Genomic DNA, 16,718 nt, shown 5'->3' on the forward strand with positions numbered 1-16,718 from the left:
CAGCAATTTATTTATATCCTTATATATTACTACGTGGTATATTAAAAAGATTAATAAGTTGCTTCAGAAAAAATTTAATTGAAAAAATAAAAAAAAAAGTGTGCCAACTGCCAACACATAGAACATTAGCGCCGCCTCCGCCGCCAATTTTCCATCGCCGGCCACCGCCATAGCCCCGGCGAAAGGTTATCTTCTTGTTCACAATGGATGTGATAATTGAAAGACGTATTGATTTGACCTAATTTTGAGTGCTCCATTGAACTTTGACAAGTTCGAAGAGGAAGCACGAGAAAGGGATGCTAGTGATTGCAACATATATAGTTTATACTTCAGGATACAAATATGTCAAGATCGTAGCATTATATTATATTTTTATATACAAAATATTAGTTTATTTTTGGACCAATATCTCAATACTAGAGAGATTAGATACATATATTTTGTAATACAATTTAGAGATCTGTCATAGATTACTTCAAAAATTTACCCTAACAAATATACGAAGATATACATATTTACGCTGAGGAATGTAGGTTGTCATTAGACAGCAAAAAAAAAAAAAAAAACTTATAACAAAAAAATTAAATTTTATGTTAAATAGGTTTTTGATTTTATGTATTATCGTAATAATTAATTGAAGTAACTTTAAAAAAAAAACTTAGGATTAATAAATAACTCATTAATCAAATTCATTTCAGTGATTATAATAATTACATTACATCTTTCTATCAACTGCGAATTAGTATAATCAGTAGTGGCGGACCAAGCAACATTTGACTGCATGGCAAGATTGCAAACAAATTATTCATTGCACAGAAACCCTGATGGGTAGGAGACATGCATAGATGATAGACCTTCGATTTTTTTTTTTTTTTTTTTTTTTTTTGGGTATAATCCTAAATCTGTTTTTCATTTTGCGAAACAAGGCAAATGAATTAAGAAACTGGCAATTTTGTACAGAAGCTGGTTTTGGAAACATTTTAATGATTTCTAGCTAGCTGGCCACCAACATCGAAGTGATGGGTTTTCTTTTTTGGTTTCTGCTTTAAGGATATGAGATGATAGGTGATTGGCATTTTTTCAGCTACTTGTTTCGTTATGTTAAAGCATTTGATTGGGCTATGAAGAAAAATAAATGTTACGATCTTATTCTAAAAATTTATACTTCCTGAAGGGTTATAGAGTTTAACGGGGAAGGTTTCAAGTTGAACATTTTAATAACTAAGAATGAAAAAATAATTTTAAAGTGGTTTTTACTAATGAATTATGAATATGTACTTCTAAAATAACTAGGTGTAGAGTAATTTATAGAGTTCAAAACGAAAAGAAAAAGCCCAGCCTCCGAATTTCAACTTGAGAAATTATCTTTAATATCTACTTTTCATCTGGGATTTTTTTTTTTTTTTTTTTGGGTTTAGTTGAGTATCAAATGTATATTTATCCATTCAAACGTGCAAACAACAAAGGCAAAACCATTGCACATTTATTCTGCCAAGTGAATCAAATCCGAAACACAGCCTAGCTCATTAAGAATTTAAGATGATATTTAGTTTTTAATTGCGGATACATCCACGCTCTCCTGATTTGGAAGATAAAAAATCATAGAGATCTTGCTACGATTTAATCAGTGTCGTGAAGTTTTTTATGGAGACTTTTGTCAAATTCAAAAGAAATTTATTTTTGTTTTTCTAAAATCTCACTAAAGATATTGATTGCATCTTATAATCAAAAACGTGTTGTTGGTTAATACATATAATCTGAAAACCATTTCAAATTTACGGCTCAAATTTTCATTGAAATGGTCCAAAGTTGCTCTTAATTAAAGGTTCATAAAATTTCTCAAATGTAAATTATGGTGGTACGCATCTCCTGATTCTTGGATTAAAATTAACTTCGTCGCATAGATAATATGCTGTACAAGTTTATAAAACTTATATGATGTGTCATTTATATACTTAAAAAATAGATGATCATAAAATTTGTAATATGTTATTTATAAATTTATCGTATCAATGACATCTCGTGCTATCTAAAAAGTTAGTATGATAAATTATTTATATATTGTGTACATAAATGACATGTTGTAAATTCTTTTATTTCATAGTGAAAATTGTATGATCCATCATTTATATAAAAAAAAAAATCATCATATAAATGACACATTGAACTCATTTATTGAAATAGTATGGTATATCGGTAGGGTTGGAAAAATATGGGTTTGAGTCAAGCTTTTTCAAACCCAGGCCCAAACTCATTTATATCAAGTTCAAACTCTTTGAAAGCATGTTTAATTTTGGATGGGCCCGGCCTGGACGAGCCTTGGTTTTTCAATTAAATATAAAATAATTTTTTAATAAAGAAAATATTTAAATTAAAAATAATTATTTAATTTATAATAAAATAATAGTTCAATACATAAAATATTAGTAACACAATATAATAAATCACAAATACTAATATAAAAAAAATTAATTTAATATTTTAAGTTTTTCTTTCTTATTTAAATATAATTTATTTTTTATAAATTAAAAGGCCGGGCTTAGGCCCTTAAACAAGCCCAATTTGTGCGAGTTTTGTACTTTTTGGCCTATATCCAGGTTCAACCCATGCAATTCGGGCTTCAAGCCTGTAGGTCTAGGGCTGGCCTGAGATTTTTTGCCAACCTTATATATCGATGATATTTTCAACGCATAGATAGATGATACCATGATATGTTGTATGGTTTCATGATTGAATTATAGGTCCGACAACAGTATAGATGCTCTACTATAGAATACTCTTTCACAACCACATTATCAAAATTATATTGTAGTTTTTACTATTTATTATTTTACTCGTGTGGTAATGAACGAGTACTCGTGGTAGAGTGCCTCTAACATAGTTATTGTCTTGAATTATTTTAAATAAAATAAAATTTTAAAGGTACGAAGTACAAAACATTAAACATCTAACATGTCATCAGTGATCTCAAAGAAGGATTAGTGATCAACATTCGTTATCATTTTATAAAAACATTAGTTTAACATCTACATGTGTATTTTGATGTTATTGATAACATTTCACTATCGACACTGATTTAGCATTGTACGAATTCAATTGTTCTTGTTTGAATTTGAAGAATTTGTTATACACAGACAAATATATCAACATCAGTAAATCACAATAAGTTGCATTAGACTTTTGGTAAAGAAATGATGATTTAAGTCACTTATTTATCCTCGAGAAAATATCACTCGTATACCCTTAAATGATATTTGTATCAAACGTACTACAACACTTTTAACATGTATCACTCGTATACCTTAAGTTAATAAAATATGTATGCCGTCCACTAAACCGTTAACTGCCATTAGAAAGTTAACAAAATTATGGTAAATTGACTATTTCGACCTTAAAACTCAAAATAAGGTAAAAAGACAAATTTACCCAAAAAATTAATGTCAATTTTCAATACACAAATTTTTTATTAACAATACATTTTTATTAAAAAATGAATTATTAATGGTACATATTATTAACAATTATCCGTAAAAATTCATCTATATTATACTATAAAAAATTTATTAACAACATATTATTTACAATTATACATATTATACCATAAAAAATTTCAATTGGAGCTTGGAGGAGTAGATATTAAAAAATTCAGGTTAAATTTTGGAAGAATAGAATGGGTTGTGGAGTAGCATTTTTTTTTAGTCCCGTTGAAACAACGTCGTTACACATAGGTGACGTCATCTTCCGATAAATGTGATGACATGTCATTTTTTGTCAATATATATCACATGACATGTCATTTTTTATTAGATAAATAGGATGACATGTCGTTTTTTAATCAAAATTTCTTCCATCTTAAAAGACTAGATTACTCTTATGATGTCAGCACTTGCAAACAGTAGCTAACAGTTTGGTGGACGGCAGATACATTTTGTCAACTTATGGTATACGAGTGATACATGTTAAAAGTATTGTAGTACGTTTGAAATAAATATCATTTAAGGGTATACGAGTGATATTATCCTTTTATCCTCTAAAAAATAATTAAAAAAAAGACGAAGAAGAAGACACTTGTTTATAAAATAAAAAAAAAGTGTTTATTTTTAGATAAGGTTATATGGATTGAAAGGTACGATGTGATACACACGCGCACATACATACATACACAAGCATCCTTGTTATTATTATTTTTTCATGAACACGTGTTATTAAGTCGTATGAGTTAATAAAGTGTCCACATGAAAAAAATGGGGGTGCTACATGAGAGAAGAACTATATATAGTATTATAGTTATTTTCTAACGAGAACATCCTTATTTTTTTTTAAAGTGAAGATATCAATAGAATACAAAAAAAAATTTAATAAATAAAAATTTATATATTATTTATTTATTAGTGTGTTGAAATCTAATTTTTTGTTAGTAGTGTTCTCACTTTTAAAAAGTGAAGATGACTGCACCAGAGTGTGTTTCTGTGTGTGTGTGTGTATAAAACAAAATATTTTAAGTGATTGGAGGAATCTATCCTGAGATTATATATCATTTCAATTTATAACAATTGATTATTTATTACATTATTTTTAAAGATAATGCATGAAATATACCATTGCCGTACAATTGGGCGGTGGGTTACATCATACAGTTTTAAAAAAAAATCAATTAAACGTTGCACGGTATGTGATTTACAAAACAACTCTACACATTGAGAAACAGGAAAATGATATTTAAACAACTCTACATATTGAGAACAGGAAAATGATATTTAAAGACTCAACTCTGAAGGACAAAAAAACATTTCAAGTTTATTTAGACTATCGACAGGTCACGAGCATAATCCCTAGCTAGTCTACGAACACTATACGTTGGGTCTATACATAATCAAAATTCAGAGCATCGCCCATAGTTTATGAATTGTATATATTACGATCTATCCGGACTATATTTACAATTTATTAATATTATAATAAGAGGTTTATTGATTCGAAGGTTTACGAACAATCAAAGGTAACATTACAATCTATTGATAATACAATCGAGTATTTACCAATAGCATAGCTTAGGGATATATGGATTATTTATTACAATTAAGAAATTAAATTCGCATAAGAATAGCATAGTCTAAATGTCTCCCAAACATAATTTAAAATTCTACCTTAATAACTATTAGATGTACTTACATTTAATTTGAAAGTAAATAATTCTCATTAAATCAGGAAAAAAAAAAAAAGAATACTGCCTGCCCCTAATTTTCCACCGACGGGGAATTTATTTTAAAAAAGTACACGAATGACTAATTAAAAATCCGATGGGAGGGAGCTCTTGCCAACCGGCATACAAGGTCCAGTTATTTAAAAGTAAGCTAATAGAACTTGCGTAAACTTTAGGGGGTTCCGCGTAATAAACCATTCGAAAAACAAAAATTGAGACCAAAAGTAAGGAAAAATAAATAAATAAATAAATAAAAGAAATTAGTCAATTAAAGAAACGGAGAGAAGAAGTGAGAAGAAGAAAAGAACGAAATATCTCTCGCTCTACTGAAGTGAGCTAACACTAAGTGAGAGAGATTTCATTTTCATATCGAATGCTGTGAATTTTCACATCAAACGAAGAGTAGAAAATCTTGGCGGCGGCGGCGGCGGCAGCGGCTTCAAAATCATGTCGACGGAGAAGTTTCTTCCAGTTGAGTTCTGCAAGGGCAATAACGGCCTCGACAAGATCGTTCTCCGCGAGTCACGCGGCAGCTCCGCTGAGGTACGACATCGTTTCACCTTCCGCATTCTTATTTCTTCGATTTATGCGTGATCCGATTCTGCTATCTCTCGATTTCTGGTTAAGAATGGATAAATCTTGTTCGATTTCTTGTTTAATATAGATCACTTGGTTAGTTAAATCGAATACAGTGGCCGATTAAGGAATAGCTATGTCTCTTTTGCTAAGGTTTCAGCAGATCCGGAGAAGTGAATTTGAGCTAGCTGTGTTTATTTCTGAAAGACTCGTAATATCGATTAGGCTCCTATCTTGACACGAGAAATTGGAGTTTTAATTCGAGACGGATCCACTCAACCGAAATCTTTTGTGTTTTTGAAAGACTTGTAGAGAACGATTAAGAACATCTCACATAGTCACATTTACTGCAACAACTATGCTATTCAACTAAAACCTTTGAATCTGTCAGAGCCAGAACTTCATTTTAACTTGAGTGCTATCTTGAAGTAGATCTTACTACAGATTGCTGCTATTTGCAGCCTAACTACCTCCACTTTCATGCATTAGAAAGGATGGTAGATTATTAAGGAAAAGGGATACATTTACAAAGTCATTGTTATCTGCAATTCTCTAGGATTTCGTCAAACCAAGTAGCTAATCTTGGCTTTTAGTTATATAGAATCAATTTTTTCCTCTATGTCAAAGTGGTTATGAGTACATAGATGATATACAAAAGGCCTAAGTATATTCATTTACACACTAGGAATTTAGTTTCATCCGATCTAGCTATTATTTAATCTCAATTTCATTTTATGACACCGAGTTGATAAAACTTACAGATTTCCAGTGAAGAGTCTGAGAATCACATTATTACAGACACATTTTAGATTCATTTGGTCTTATTTGATAGTAAGGAATGGAAGAAGTCGTTAAATGACTCAACACTCATGACATGTCAAAAGTGATGCTTGTTGTTAAGCCACCCCCACACATCTCAATTCCTATGCAGCTAAGGTCATAATGATACTGTAACCTCACTGAAGCCCACAACTTCAAAAGCAATTGCTTCTCTATGACTGTGATGTCCACATTGCTCTAGTTTGTTTTCCCTCACTTTTATAATAAGTTATCAATGTTCAGGTTGCAAGAGTCTATCTGGCATGCTGTCTGAAATATTCTTGTTTGTTGCTTTCTATACTAAGAGTAATCTATTCTTTTTGGGTTTTCCAGGTGTATTTGTACGGGGGTCATGTGACGTCTTGGAAGAATGATCATGGAGAGGAATTGCTTTTTGTCAGTAGTAAGGTGATATTTATATTCTATTGACAACCATCTTTGATTTATTGCTTCATAGTTCTTACCATAAGTAAAATGCCATGTTATTTGTAAGGGGCCATGCGATACTCTAATAAACACTTCTTGCTTATTCAGATCAATTTTTTTCGATGCCCTGTAGGCTTATCCTCTCATCATTAGATGTTCAGTTAGCCTATTTGCAGTTATTGTAATTTATTTAGATATGGGTTACCTTAGCTCCAAAAGATACTAACATGCCCCTTTTCAATACTGTAAAGAGGCTAAAATTTATTGATGGGCTACCTTTCTTGGTGTCTCAGATTTTTAATTTAATATATTTTCCGTCCAAATTAAAATGTCTCATAGAGTTATTTACTTTATATCGTGTGCAGGCTACATTCAAGCCTCCCAAAGCGATTCGCGGAGGAATTCCAATCTGCTTTCCTCAGGCATGTGCTTCTACCAGCTTTACTCCTTGGTTCTTTCAACTGGATTCATCTATCCTTAAAACTTAGTCCATTTTTACAGTTTGCAAGTCATGGCTCTCTGGAGTCGCATGGGTTTGCTAGAAATCGGTTTTGGAGTATTGACACTGACCCGCCTGCTTTTCCAACTAATTCCTCGAGTAAGGCTTATATTGATTTGATACTAAGGCCCTCGGAAGAAGATCTGAAGATCTGGCCTCACAGGTTAGTAGTTGGATCTTTCATCACTCTCCTGCACATTTTCATGAAGATAGATATAGCTGAAATTTAGGTAAATTTTTTTTTTTGGGAATTTTAATGAAAATCTTTACTGTTTTTCCCTTCCCAGTTTTGAGTTCCGTCTCAGGGTAGCTTTGACTCCTGGTGGTGATCTGATGTTGATCTCTCGCGTTAGGAATACTAGCACTGATGGAAAGCCATTTTCGTTCACATTTGCATATCATACCTATTTCTCTGTTTCAGACATCAGGTAATTCATGACATTGCTTGATAATTCAGAGTCTGTAAATAAGAAAAATGGTGGAATTTTAAATTACAAGTGTCTGCTGCTAATTTCTTCTGATTTCCTTCAAACTTAAGAGTAGAAAATGTCAATCTCAACATGTTGCCATCAATTCTTCTAAAAGCACAAGTTGTGAGGTTATGATAGCAATGCTATTTAACTGCAATCTATGATTCTCCTGGAACAGTAACTTGACTTGAGTTTTTGTCTGAAATTTAATCCCAGATCCAGTATTCTTACCTAAAGCTGAATTTGTGTATCTAATGCCAGATTTGCGATGAAAATGTTTGGAACTTGAATGGGCTATCACAAATAAGAACATTAAAATTATTTCTTGCCAAACTACAACGATAATGTGAGTTACTCAGATCAAGCATTGTATATTTAAGGTTTAAACCTGGGTTGGCCTGATCTTGCTGTGAGTTTCTGTGGCTCTTAATTTGAATTGCAGATGCTCCGAAACCACAAGTAGTATCACAGCTACAATTTATCATCATTGGACTACTTTGGATCGGGAAATTGAATTCCATTTTGTTAATGGTGAATTACTTTCTTATATGTTATGTGTTTTGTGGCTGCGTGTCTGCTATTTACCATTCCAAGGTAGATATGATATAAAGTTCTTGGTAACTGAATTTTGGGGAATCATGGAAAATAATCATTGGTTTTTTAAATCGTATATTGACTCTATATTATGCAGTTTTGAGTTGTCTTTAAACTGGTTTAGTTGCTTGTGCTCAGTGAAGTTCGTGTTGAAGGATTGGAGACACTGGATTACCTCGACAACTTGCAGAATAAGGAGCGTTTTACTGAACAAGGGGATGCAATAACATTTGAATCAGAAGTGAGTTCAGGGTACCATTTTTCTGTGTGCTTACATTATCTTACTCTACTGTTTATCTAATGCTTTTATGGTTGTCCAGGTGGACAAGATATACCTCAGTACTCCTACAAAGATTGCAATTCTGGATCATGAAAAGAAGAGAACGTTTGTCATTCGTAAAGATGGGCTTCCAGATGCTGGTGAGATTGCTTCTACCTGTATGCTTTCTTAACAATGTTCATGTTACTTGTAAATTGGGTCTAAATGGCGTATATATACTTTAGAACTTCTCTTGTACATAGCTGTAGATTACCAACCAAAGTGTTTTCAACTTCTATAAATCTTTAAAGTAAATTGGATGTGGGAAGATGATGCCTTGGTAAAAATGGGACATAGCTTTTCAGCCAAAGGGCTGCATTGGGCGTCTTTTGCTTGTTTGAAATGGTTACTTTGCATTGAATATATCTTAGTTTAGTAGGACCTAAAATATCTGTTGTATTCATGCAGTGGTGTGGAATCCATGGGATAAGAAAGCAAAAGCTATGGCTGATTTTGGGGATGATGAGTATAAGCATATGTTGTGCGTGGAGGCAGCTGCTGTTGAAAAACCGATTACATTGAAACCTGGGGAGGAGTGGAAAGGAAGGCTGGAACTTTCTGGTGTTCCGTCTAGTTATTGTAGTGGGCAACTTGATCCACAGAAAGTTCTCTCGAGCAGCTGAAGGATCCATCAGTCTGGTCTATATTCTGTACAGGTAACTTGGATTTAAGTTTGAAGCAAATACTCTGTATGTTTAGTATATGCATGTCATTAGTGAAAATCCACTTTTGTATCAATGCAATACCTGTTTGAGAAAAGGCTGAAATAAAACAAACAGCGTTATTCTGGATAATACAGAAGTCACATTATTTTTCTGTGGTTGATTGTATTTGAATGGCTCCATTGCTTGTCTTTACTAATCAAGTGCATGAACATACAAAAGAAGAGAAGCATGATTAGTATATTAAATTAAATGAAATTACTTCAAAGGGGTATCTCACATTTGAATGTTAAAACTTTTGGTGACTAAATATGTTATTCAATAATCAGCTGCTTTGCCCCTTTTTACCATCTGATATTTGAAATTGAACAGATGACATGACAGGTGGGGTCCCATGATTATTTAATAACAACTACACTTTCTGGTCTACACTTTTGGGTCATAGTTTTAGTTTCAACAAATCATTATCATTTATATCTAGAGAATTCTCATTATTTTTTAAAATCTAAGCCTATACCTTTTGGTGTCCTCCCTAGGCTCTGTTGTCTGGCTGCCCAGTTGGTACTGCCAAAAGATAAACAGGCTGTTATTTTTTGAACTCCTTGGTCCACCATTCAATAATGGCATGTGATTGCTTTAGATACTGTCAAGTTGTTTCTTTAATTAGTCAATTGTTTTGTTGGGGAAAAGCTACGGTACAGCAGTTGTAATGATATAACCTCTAAGTTAAAACTTTTCATTCATTAAATTTTCTGTTAAATTTTACTTCTTTCAATTTTTATTTTTTTTTAAACATTGAAATGGGTTTATCGAACATGTAAGTTGGGAAATCTAATGGAAAGCTGGGTGTGTGCTTCTGACATCTGTGCTACTTAAGAAGAAGCTTGTTTCATGGATTTGTTTTATTCGGACATTAGTTTTACTATTGTTGGATCAGAGTTATTCTATATCAGAGATTCTATGCATTTGTAGTAACGGATGCTCTAATTTGCAGGTAATCCGTATTTGTTTGCAGCAGCCTGTGGATTTGTATTGATGTCTGGCCAATATATTTTGTTTTTTCTCCATGTGAATTTCCATTATCCTGGTCAAAGAGATGGATTCGTGACTAAATAGGAGTTGTGAAATAATGTAGCTCTTAAAGACAAGACTGTTTGAACGATGGATGAGTATCACTCGAGTTGTGTCAAAGTAGAACGAATAATAAACATATAATATGATTAGAATGGTGAAAATTATGGATACCACGAATGAGATCATATTACATTGTAAAATAGAATTCCTTTCTTGAGTTAAAAATTGGTGCTTTTTTTTTTTTAAATTCCGCGGCATTTTTTATTTTTACAAACATCCAGTGAACATGGAGTTGGTATTATGAACTCATTTTATTCGAAGGTGTTTTTCATGACACAGTCTGAATGATTATTGCCGTACTTGCGAGGTAAGCCGTAAGCCTAAACAGGCTAAAAGATCTGACGACATGAGAAGACTGAATAACATGGGCTAAAATTATCTAACAAGTTTTCGTTACCAACGGCTAAGGGGACGCCATGTGAAAGTTAGCGAGTGTCAATGCACCTAGTTTTGCTGACGCCGCCTGTATTACTGTGTCCATTGCTAAATGTCAAAGACCTTGTGGTCGGTACTCGGTAGGGCCAGCGTGTGTTCACAACGCAGTTTTGTTTGCGATAAAAACGCTCTCCGTTGAAAACCTACGGTTTCCCGTTGCACCCTCTGAAGTTTTTGTTATCGACAATTTGAGTTTAATAATAAGTTATTTATATAATATATTATGAGTTGAGGAATAAGAATAAAAACATAAGGGAATCAACAGAAACAATAATAATAATAATAATAATAAGATACGCAAGGTTTTACCATAGAGAATGGGGGCTGAAAATGAGACTAAAACAGCAAAGATTTGATTTGGGGGACTGCTGTGCCAGATACTGTTGGACCGCGTGGTTTACAACAGAAGTCAAATATGCATATGTGACAAAGTTTTACACGTCTATTACACTAGTGTACCAAAATATTTTCCCGTTGTTTATGTGGCCAATCAAAGCCGTCGTTAGAAAAGTGATGCTTTGCATTAATTATAATTATTGAAGGAGCAGCCCCCGGAATGCTCCTACTACTGTATTTAATCTTTGGAATCATTTGGGAGTTGTTGGGTACCAACATGATTCATGAAGTTGAGTTGTCATTTAGTTAATGATTTCATCAAACCTCTTATTAATAATATATAATCAAGTTAATTAGATATATCCATGAACAAAATTGAAAAAAAAAATACAAATATTTGAATTTTCCAGTGCATTCTTACATGTGATGGTACCACCCCCAAAAGATAAAATTTCAATCATCTGCAAAATTCGTCAACTTTATGACAATCATAATAATAAATAATAATAATATTAATAATATTATCAGGTGCACCTCAAAATTATATATAATCTCCTATAATTGGCCAGAGTGTGCGTAACTGCTGAAGATAGCTGGGTGCTTCTCTCTATATAAATACACACACTTCACATTCAACTTCTGAATTAAGCAAAAGCTAAAGCACGGTGATTAACAAACAAGCCATGGAAACTAAAAGCTTCTTCATTATTCTGTCATCTGTTGTTTTCTCTCTCATAATGACAGGTGCTTCTGCTCAACTTCGTGAAGACTTTTATAGAAGCACCTGCCCAAATGTAGAATCGCTTGTACGCTCGGCAGTCACCAAGAAGTTCACTCAGACCTTTGTCACAGCCCCAGCAACTCTTAGACTCTTTTTCCACGATTGCTTTGTCCGGGTAATCAGTGAGCCTATTTATTATCTAAATCATATTGATTTTTAATGATGGTTAATGGCTGAGCTATATCTTGGGTTTCTTCTTACATATGCTGTTTGTGCTTGATAGGGATGTGATGCTTCAGTGCTGCTATCGTCGCCGAATAATCGGGCAGAGAAGGATCACCCAGAAGATATATCACTAGCTGGAGATGGATTTGATACTGTGGTCAAAGCTAAGGAAGCTGTTGATAGTGATCCTCAGTGCAGAAACAAAGTTTCATGTGCTGATATTTTAGCTCTTGCCACTAGAGATGTTGTTTCCTTGGTATGCATTCTTTTCTCATTCACTAATTGTCCATTTGCATGTGGAGTTTTTAACAAATAAAATTTCTCTCTCACCTAAAAAGAGTAGAATTAAAATATAAATGTATTTTTTTTTTTAAAAAAAAAAAGGTGAATGAGAGGTACATTAGACTTTTTCTCTTTGTTACTTAGATTCCACATGGAAAAAGGCTAAAAGAAAAAGGTTAACCATTACTCATTATTATTGTTAAAAAATAATTTTGGGTGTTTTCGATGTCTACTCTTTTATTTATTGAATTTTATCATGTAATTATCTTTACATAATTACTTTTGACGTAGCATTCCTTTTCTTATTGAACTTTTATTATGCATATAGTTTTTTGTTTTTTACATAATTGATTAATTGAGTATACAGCCACAGTATGAATCTAATAAATAAGAGAGTATATATGAAAAGCATCCACTGATTTGTTGGGTTAAATACTATGATCCCTCATTACATTTTCCCATTTCAATAATTGAATAAATTATCTAAGACTACTCCAACTGCTACAATTCTATGATTGAGTCTTGAGAGTTTTCATATTAGTTTATAACTTTATTATATTCATAATTATATGCTTTTGGTGACTAAAATACAAGAATATAAATGCAGGCAGGGGGACCATTCTATAAAGTTGAATTGGGGAGGCGTGATGGCAGAATATCGACAATAGCAAGTGTTCAGCACAGACTTCCTCAACCTGATTTTAATTTAGACCAACTCAACAGAATGTTCAGCTCACATGGTCTCGATCAAACGGACATGATTGCATTATCAGGTATGTTTATATCTCCACTGAACTACCACTATGGAGAATGACTTTTCATTCTTTGAGAATTCTTTATAAATTTTTAAGACCCCATTTCGTTCTTCGTTCTTGGCATTAAAATGTTGATTAAAAAAAAAAAAAACATATTGTTGAAAGTCAATGTAACTTTTTAATGAACACATATTAACTAGTTTTAATTTCTACGTTAAAATGTCATATTTATCTTTTATTTTGTTTGTTCACATTTCAATACAAGATGATAACTATAACAAATGTTAAAGTAATGAAATCTTAACCGTATATATTGTTATATATATATATATATATAAACACTTGAAAGTGTGAACTCAAATAAAAAGAAAATCTTTAACTCCGGTGTAATATTGACTTACCGAACATTTTTTTCAGGTGCACATACGATAGGATTCTCTCACTGCAGTCGCTTCTCGAAAAGAATCTACAACTTCAGCCCCAGGAACAGAATCGATCCCACTTTAAATTTCAATTATGCAATGCAGCTGAGGGGCATGTGCCCTGTAAGAGTTGATCCTAGAATTGCCATTGACATGGACCCTACGACGCCTCGAATTTTCGACAATGCTTACTACAAGAATCTTCAGCAGGGAAAGGGTTTGTTTACGTCTGATCAAATTTTGTTTTCTGATGGAAGATCAAGAGACACAGTTGTTCGATTTGCTTCCAACAAAGAAGCTTTTAATAGGGCCTTTATTTCTGCTATTACAAAGCTTGGACGTGTGGGAGTCAAGACAGGAAATCAAGGAGAAATTCGAAGGGATTGCGCGCTTGTGAACTAAATTTAAAGAATGATTTAATTAGTATAATCTTTGTTTATTTCTCAAGTTCTTTAGTTTTTTTTTTCTAGTTTTATTTGTGGGATAAGAGCATGATTGTTTGATAGTGAATAAATTATATTTTTTTGAAATTTAGTTAATGGCCTATGAGATTGAAATAAATTGTTAATGGCCTGTGAACACAAGCCTATGTATGCATTTTAAAAGAGAACGACCTATTAAGAGTGGATACCAAGTGGCCTTGAGGATTAATTTCTCGGATACCCTGTCCTGTTCAGAGCAGCCAGCCAACTAATGGTCGATTATTTGGTCCATGTCCTTACCAGAGAAAATTAAGATCTTCATCTGGAGAGCAGCCAAAAACATACTTCCAACAGCTGAGAACTTATGGAGGAGGAAAATAGTGCCACAACCCGAATGCCAAATTTGTGGAATCAGCGTGGAAACTGTTGGTCATGCGTTAGTGGAGTGTAAATCTGTTCACAAAATCTGGAAAACTACCAAGTTTGATGCTGAGCTTAAAAACATTGGTGGCCATGACATTATTGGCATATTGCATGAGCTGGTGAAAAGAGTGGGGAAATCAGATACAGAGTTGGTGGTCGCTCTTCTATGGGTAATTTGGGGTGTACGAAATCAAAGATTGTTCAAAGGGAAGAGGGAGGACCCTGGCATAGCAGCAGCTAAGGCTGAGGCTGTTGTGGAGTCTTTTAGAAGGATCCAAAGTACTGGGAAAATGGCCAATATTGGAAGTACAGTGGAGAATCGTGTATGTTGGAGTCCCCCCCTCCAAATTGGTGTAAGATCAATGTGGATGCAGCTATAAATCTGGAGGATCATTTAGTTGGGCTGGGAATTGTTATAAGGGATGCTAACAAGAATTTTTTGGCTGCTGCAATCAAGAATACAAGGCTGCACAGTGGCGTTACCTTTGCAGAAGCAGAGGCAATGAACTGGGGAATGAAAGTAGCTTATGATGTAGGGCTGGCAAACATAATCATTGAATCAGACTCTCTCGAAGCTGTAGATTATGTTAACAACAGGAAGAGCAGCAGAACAGAGATCCAGTGACTAATTTCGGAAGTTCAGAATAGATTGAAGGAGTTTTGTTCATGGAAAACACTGCACACGCCAAGATCTTGTAATGCCATTGCTTATTCTCTAGCAAAGTTAGCTCTAGAGAAAAGTATAACTGTTGTTTGAGTAGATTCGTACCCCTCAGAAGTCATGAATTTGTTAAACTCTTTTATGGAGTGAATTTTATTTTCTTCTCAAAAAAAAAAAAAAGAGAATGACCTTTATCATTGTTAACGAATGAAAATGAATTCAATTTTTCACAGTATAGTCTATATTTGAATGTACAGATAATGATACACACACATGTACACATACATATTTTTATATATTACAATAATTTTCTATGAGGGCATCCTTACTTTGTTATAATGAAGATGTTACTAACAAAAATATATATATATACACTAACAGACACAAAAAATATATAATTTTCAATATATTGCTTAATAAAATCCTCACTTTAAATAAAGTGAGAATATATCCACACACAACTACTGCGGGTACTCTTATTATTATTTTTTTCATGTGGACACGCTGTTAATTAAATTGTGTGGTTTAATAAAATTAGTGCAGACACTCTATTAAACCATATGGTTTAACACCATATCCACATTAAAAATAAATAAAGACACCCACACTTAAGAATGGTTACACACACACTCTATCTGACTCCAACCCAAGACCTATATCCTTTGTAAAACTACAAGCTAACGAGTGGAGGTAAGCTTTGTCTGGACAAAATAGCCTTTTGCACTATAAATTCTCATAACTACATAAGAATCTTGATGATCGCAGAATCGTATCTTTGGGATTGTAAGAATCAAGGAGACTGATTTGAACGATATTTTTTTCCTTTAACAATCATAAATATATAGCATATATTTGGTGTCTATTTTAGTTATTGGATACTATTCTTTAAAATTCTTCAAAAAGGAAAATTTTATAGAATGGGCTTTTAGTGTTTTTTCCTCAAGAGTGAAGTTATTGGCACCCCTTCATTATCCTTATAAACCCCCTTCAAATAAAACTACTTAAAAGACAAATAGAATTGAAAAAAAACTTAGTTTTTTCTTCTTCTTACCTATTGCTTCCTATCTAACTAAAATAAATTGTAAAAATTTAGAATAATCTATTATTTTTTCTCAAATTTTCTATTGATTAAATATTTTCGCACTTAGGATTTCTTTCAAATTATAGTGTAAAATATTTTAAATTTAAGCTAATGGTTAACATTAAAAAATTCATCACCTATAAAACTTTTTAATTTGTGCATAGGTAATAATAAGATTGCAAAAGAAATGAAAATAACACAATAGTACTTTGAGTTTTAACAATAAAAAATTATATGAAAAACTGAAAGTGTA

General features: G+C 32.7%; 3 protein-coding genes across 3 annotated transcripts; all 3 read left to right on the forward strand.

Annotated features, from left to right (window-relative positions):
* The first annotated feature begins 5,477 nt into the window (after positions 1–5,477).
* On the forward strand, positions 5,478–10,867 carry LOC102617753 (putative glucose-6-phosphate 1-epimerase). The gene is made up of 9 exons (XM_006474153.3): positions 5,478–5,746; positions 6,932–7,006; positions 7,390–7,446; positions 7,526–7,686; positions 7,811–7,951; positions 8,726–8,828; positions 8,908–9,007; positions 9,315–9,562; positions 10,563–10,867. The coding sequence occupies exons 1-8, from the start codon at positions 5,651–5,653 to the stop codon at positions 9,527–9,529; spliced, it is 948 nt and encodes a 315-aa protein (XP_006474216.1). The 5' UTR covers positions 5,478–5,650; the 3' UTR covers positions 9,530–9,562; positions 10,563–10,867.
* Positions 10,868–12,016: 1,149 nt separating this feature from the next.
* LOC102617468 (peroxidase 16) lies at positions 12,017–14,439 on the forward strand. The gene is made up of 4 exons (XM_006474152.4): positions 12,017–12,369; positions 12,478–12,675; positions 13,309–13,474; positions 13,874–14,439. Exons 1-4 carry the CDS (start codon positions 12,157–12,159, stop codon positions 14,278–14,280), a joined length of 984 nt encoding a protein of 327 aa, XP_006474215.1. The 5' UTR covers positions 12,017–12,156; the 3' UTR covers positions 14,281–14,439.
* A 151-nt stretch (positions 14,440–14,590) lies between these two features.
* LOC107176440 (uncharacterized) lies at positions 14,591–15,348 on the forward strand. Its single transcript, XM_025097436.1, has 2 exons — positions 14,591–15,029; positions 15,098–15,348. Exons 1-2 carry the CDS (start codon positions 14,591–14,593, stop codon positions 15,346–15,348), a joined length of 690 nt encoding a protein of 229 aa, XP_024953204.1.
* The last annotated feature ends 1,370 nt before the right edge of the window (positions 15,349–16,718 follow it).

This window comes from Citrus sinensis, chromosome 9 (genome assembly GCF_022201045.2).
Source record: "Citrus sinensis cultivar Valencia sweet orange chromosome 9, DVS_A1.0, whole genome shotgun sequence".
Taxonomy (NCBI): domain Eukaryota; kingdom Viridiplantae; phylum Streptophyta; class Magnoliopsida; order Sapindales; family Rutaceae; genus Citrus; species Citrus sinensis.

Excerpts from the sequence above, each read along its gene's own strand:
- LOC102617753 (XM_006474153.3), top strand. The coding sequence starts at position 5,651 with ATGTCGACGGAGAAGTTTCTTCCAGTTGAGTTCTGCAAGGGCAATAAC. Across the intron at positions 5,747-6,931 it reads CACGCGGCAGCTCCGCTGAG|GTGTATTTGTACGGGGGTCA; the intron begins GTACGACATCGT and ends TGGGTTTTCCAG. Across the intron at positions 7,007-7,389 it reads TGCTTTTTGTCAGTAGTAAG|GCTACATTCAAGCCTCCCAA; the intron begins GTGATATTTATA and ends TATCGTGTGCAG.
- LOC102617468 (XM_006474152.4), top strand. The coding sequence starts at position 12,157 with ATGGAAACTAAAAGCTTCTTCATTATTCTGTCATCTGTTGTTTTCTCT. Across the intron at positions 12,676-13,308 it reads CTAGAGATGTTGTTTCCTTG|GCAGGGGGACCATTCTATAA; the intron begins GTATGCATTCTT and ends ATATAAATGCAG. Across the intron at positions 13,475-13,873 it reads GGACATGATTGCATTATCAG|GTGCACATACGATAGGATTC; the intron begins GTATGTTTATAT and ends CATTTTTTTCAG.
- LOC107176440 (XM_025097436.1), top strand. The coding sequence starts at position 14,591 with ATGTCCTTACCAGAGAAAATTAAGATCTTCATCTGGAGAGCAGCCAAA. Across the intron at positions 15,030-15,097 it reads GAAAATGGCCAATATTGGAA|CTATAAATCTGGAGGATCAT; the intron begins GTACAGTGGAGA and ends ATGTGGATGCAG.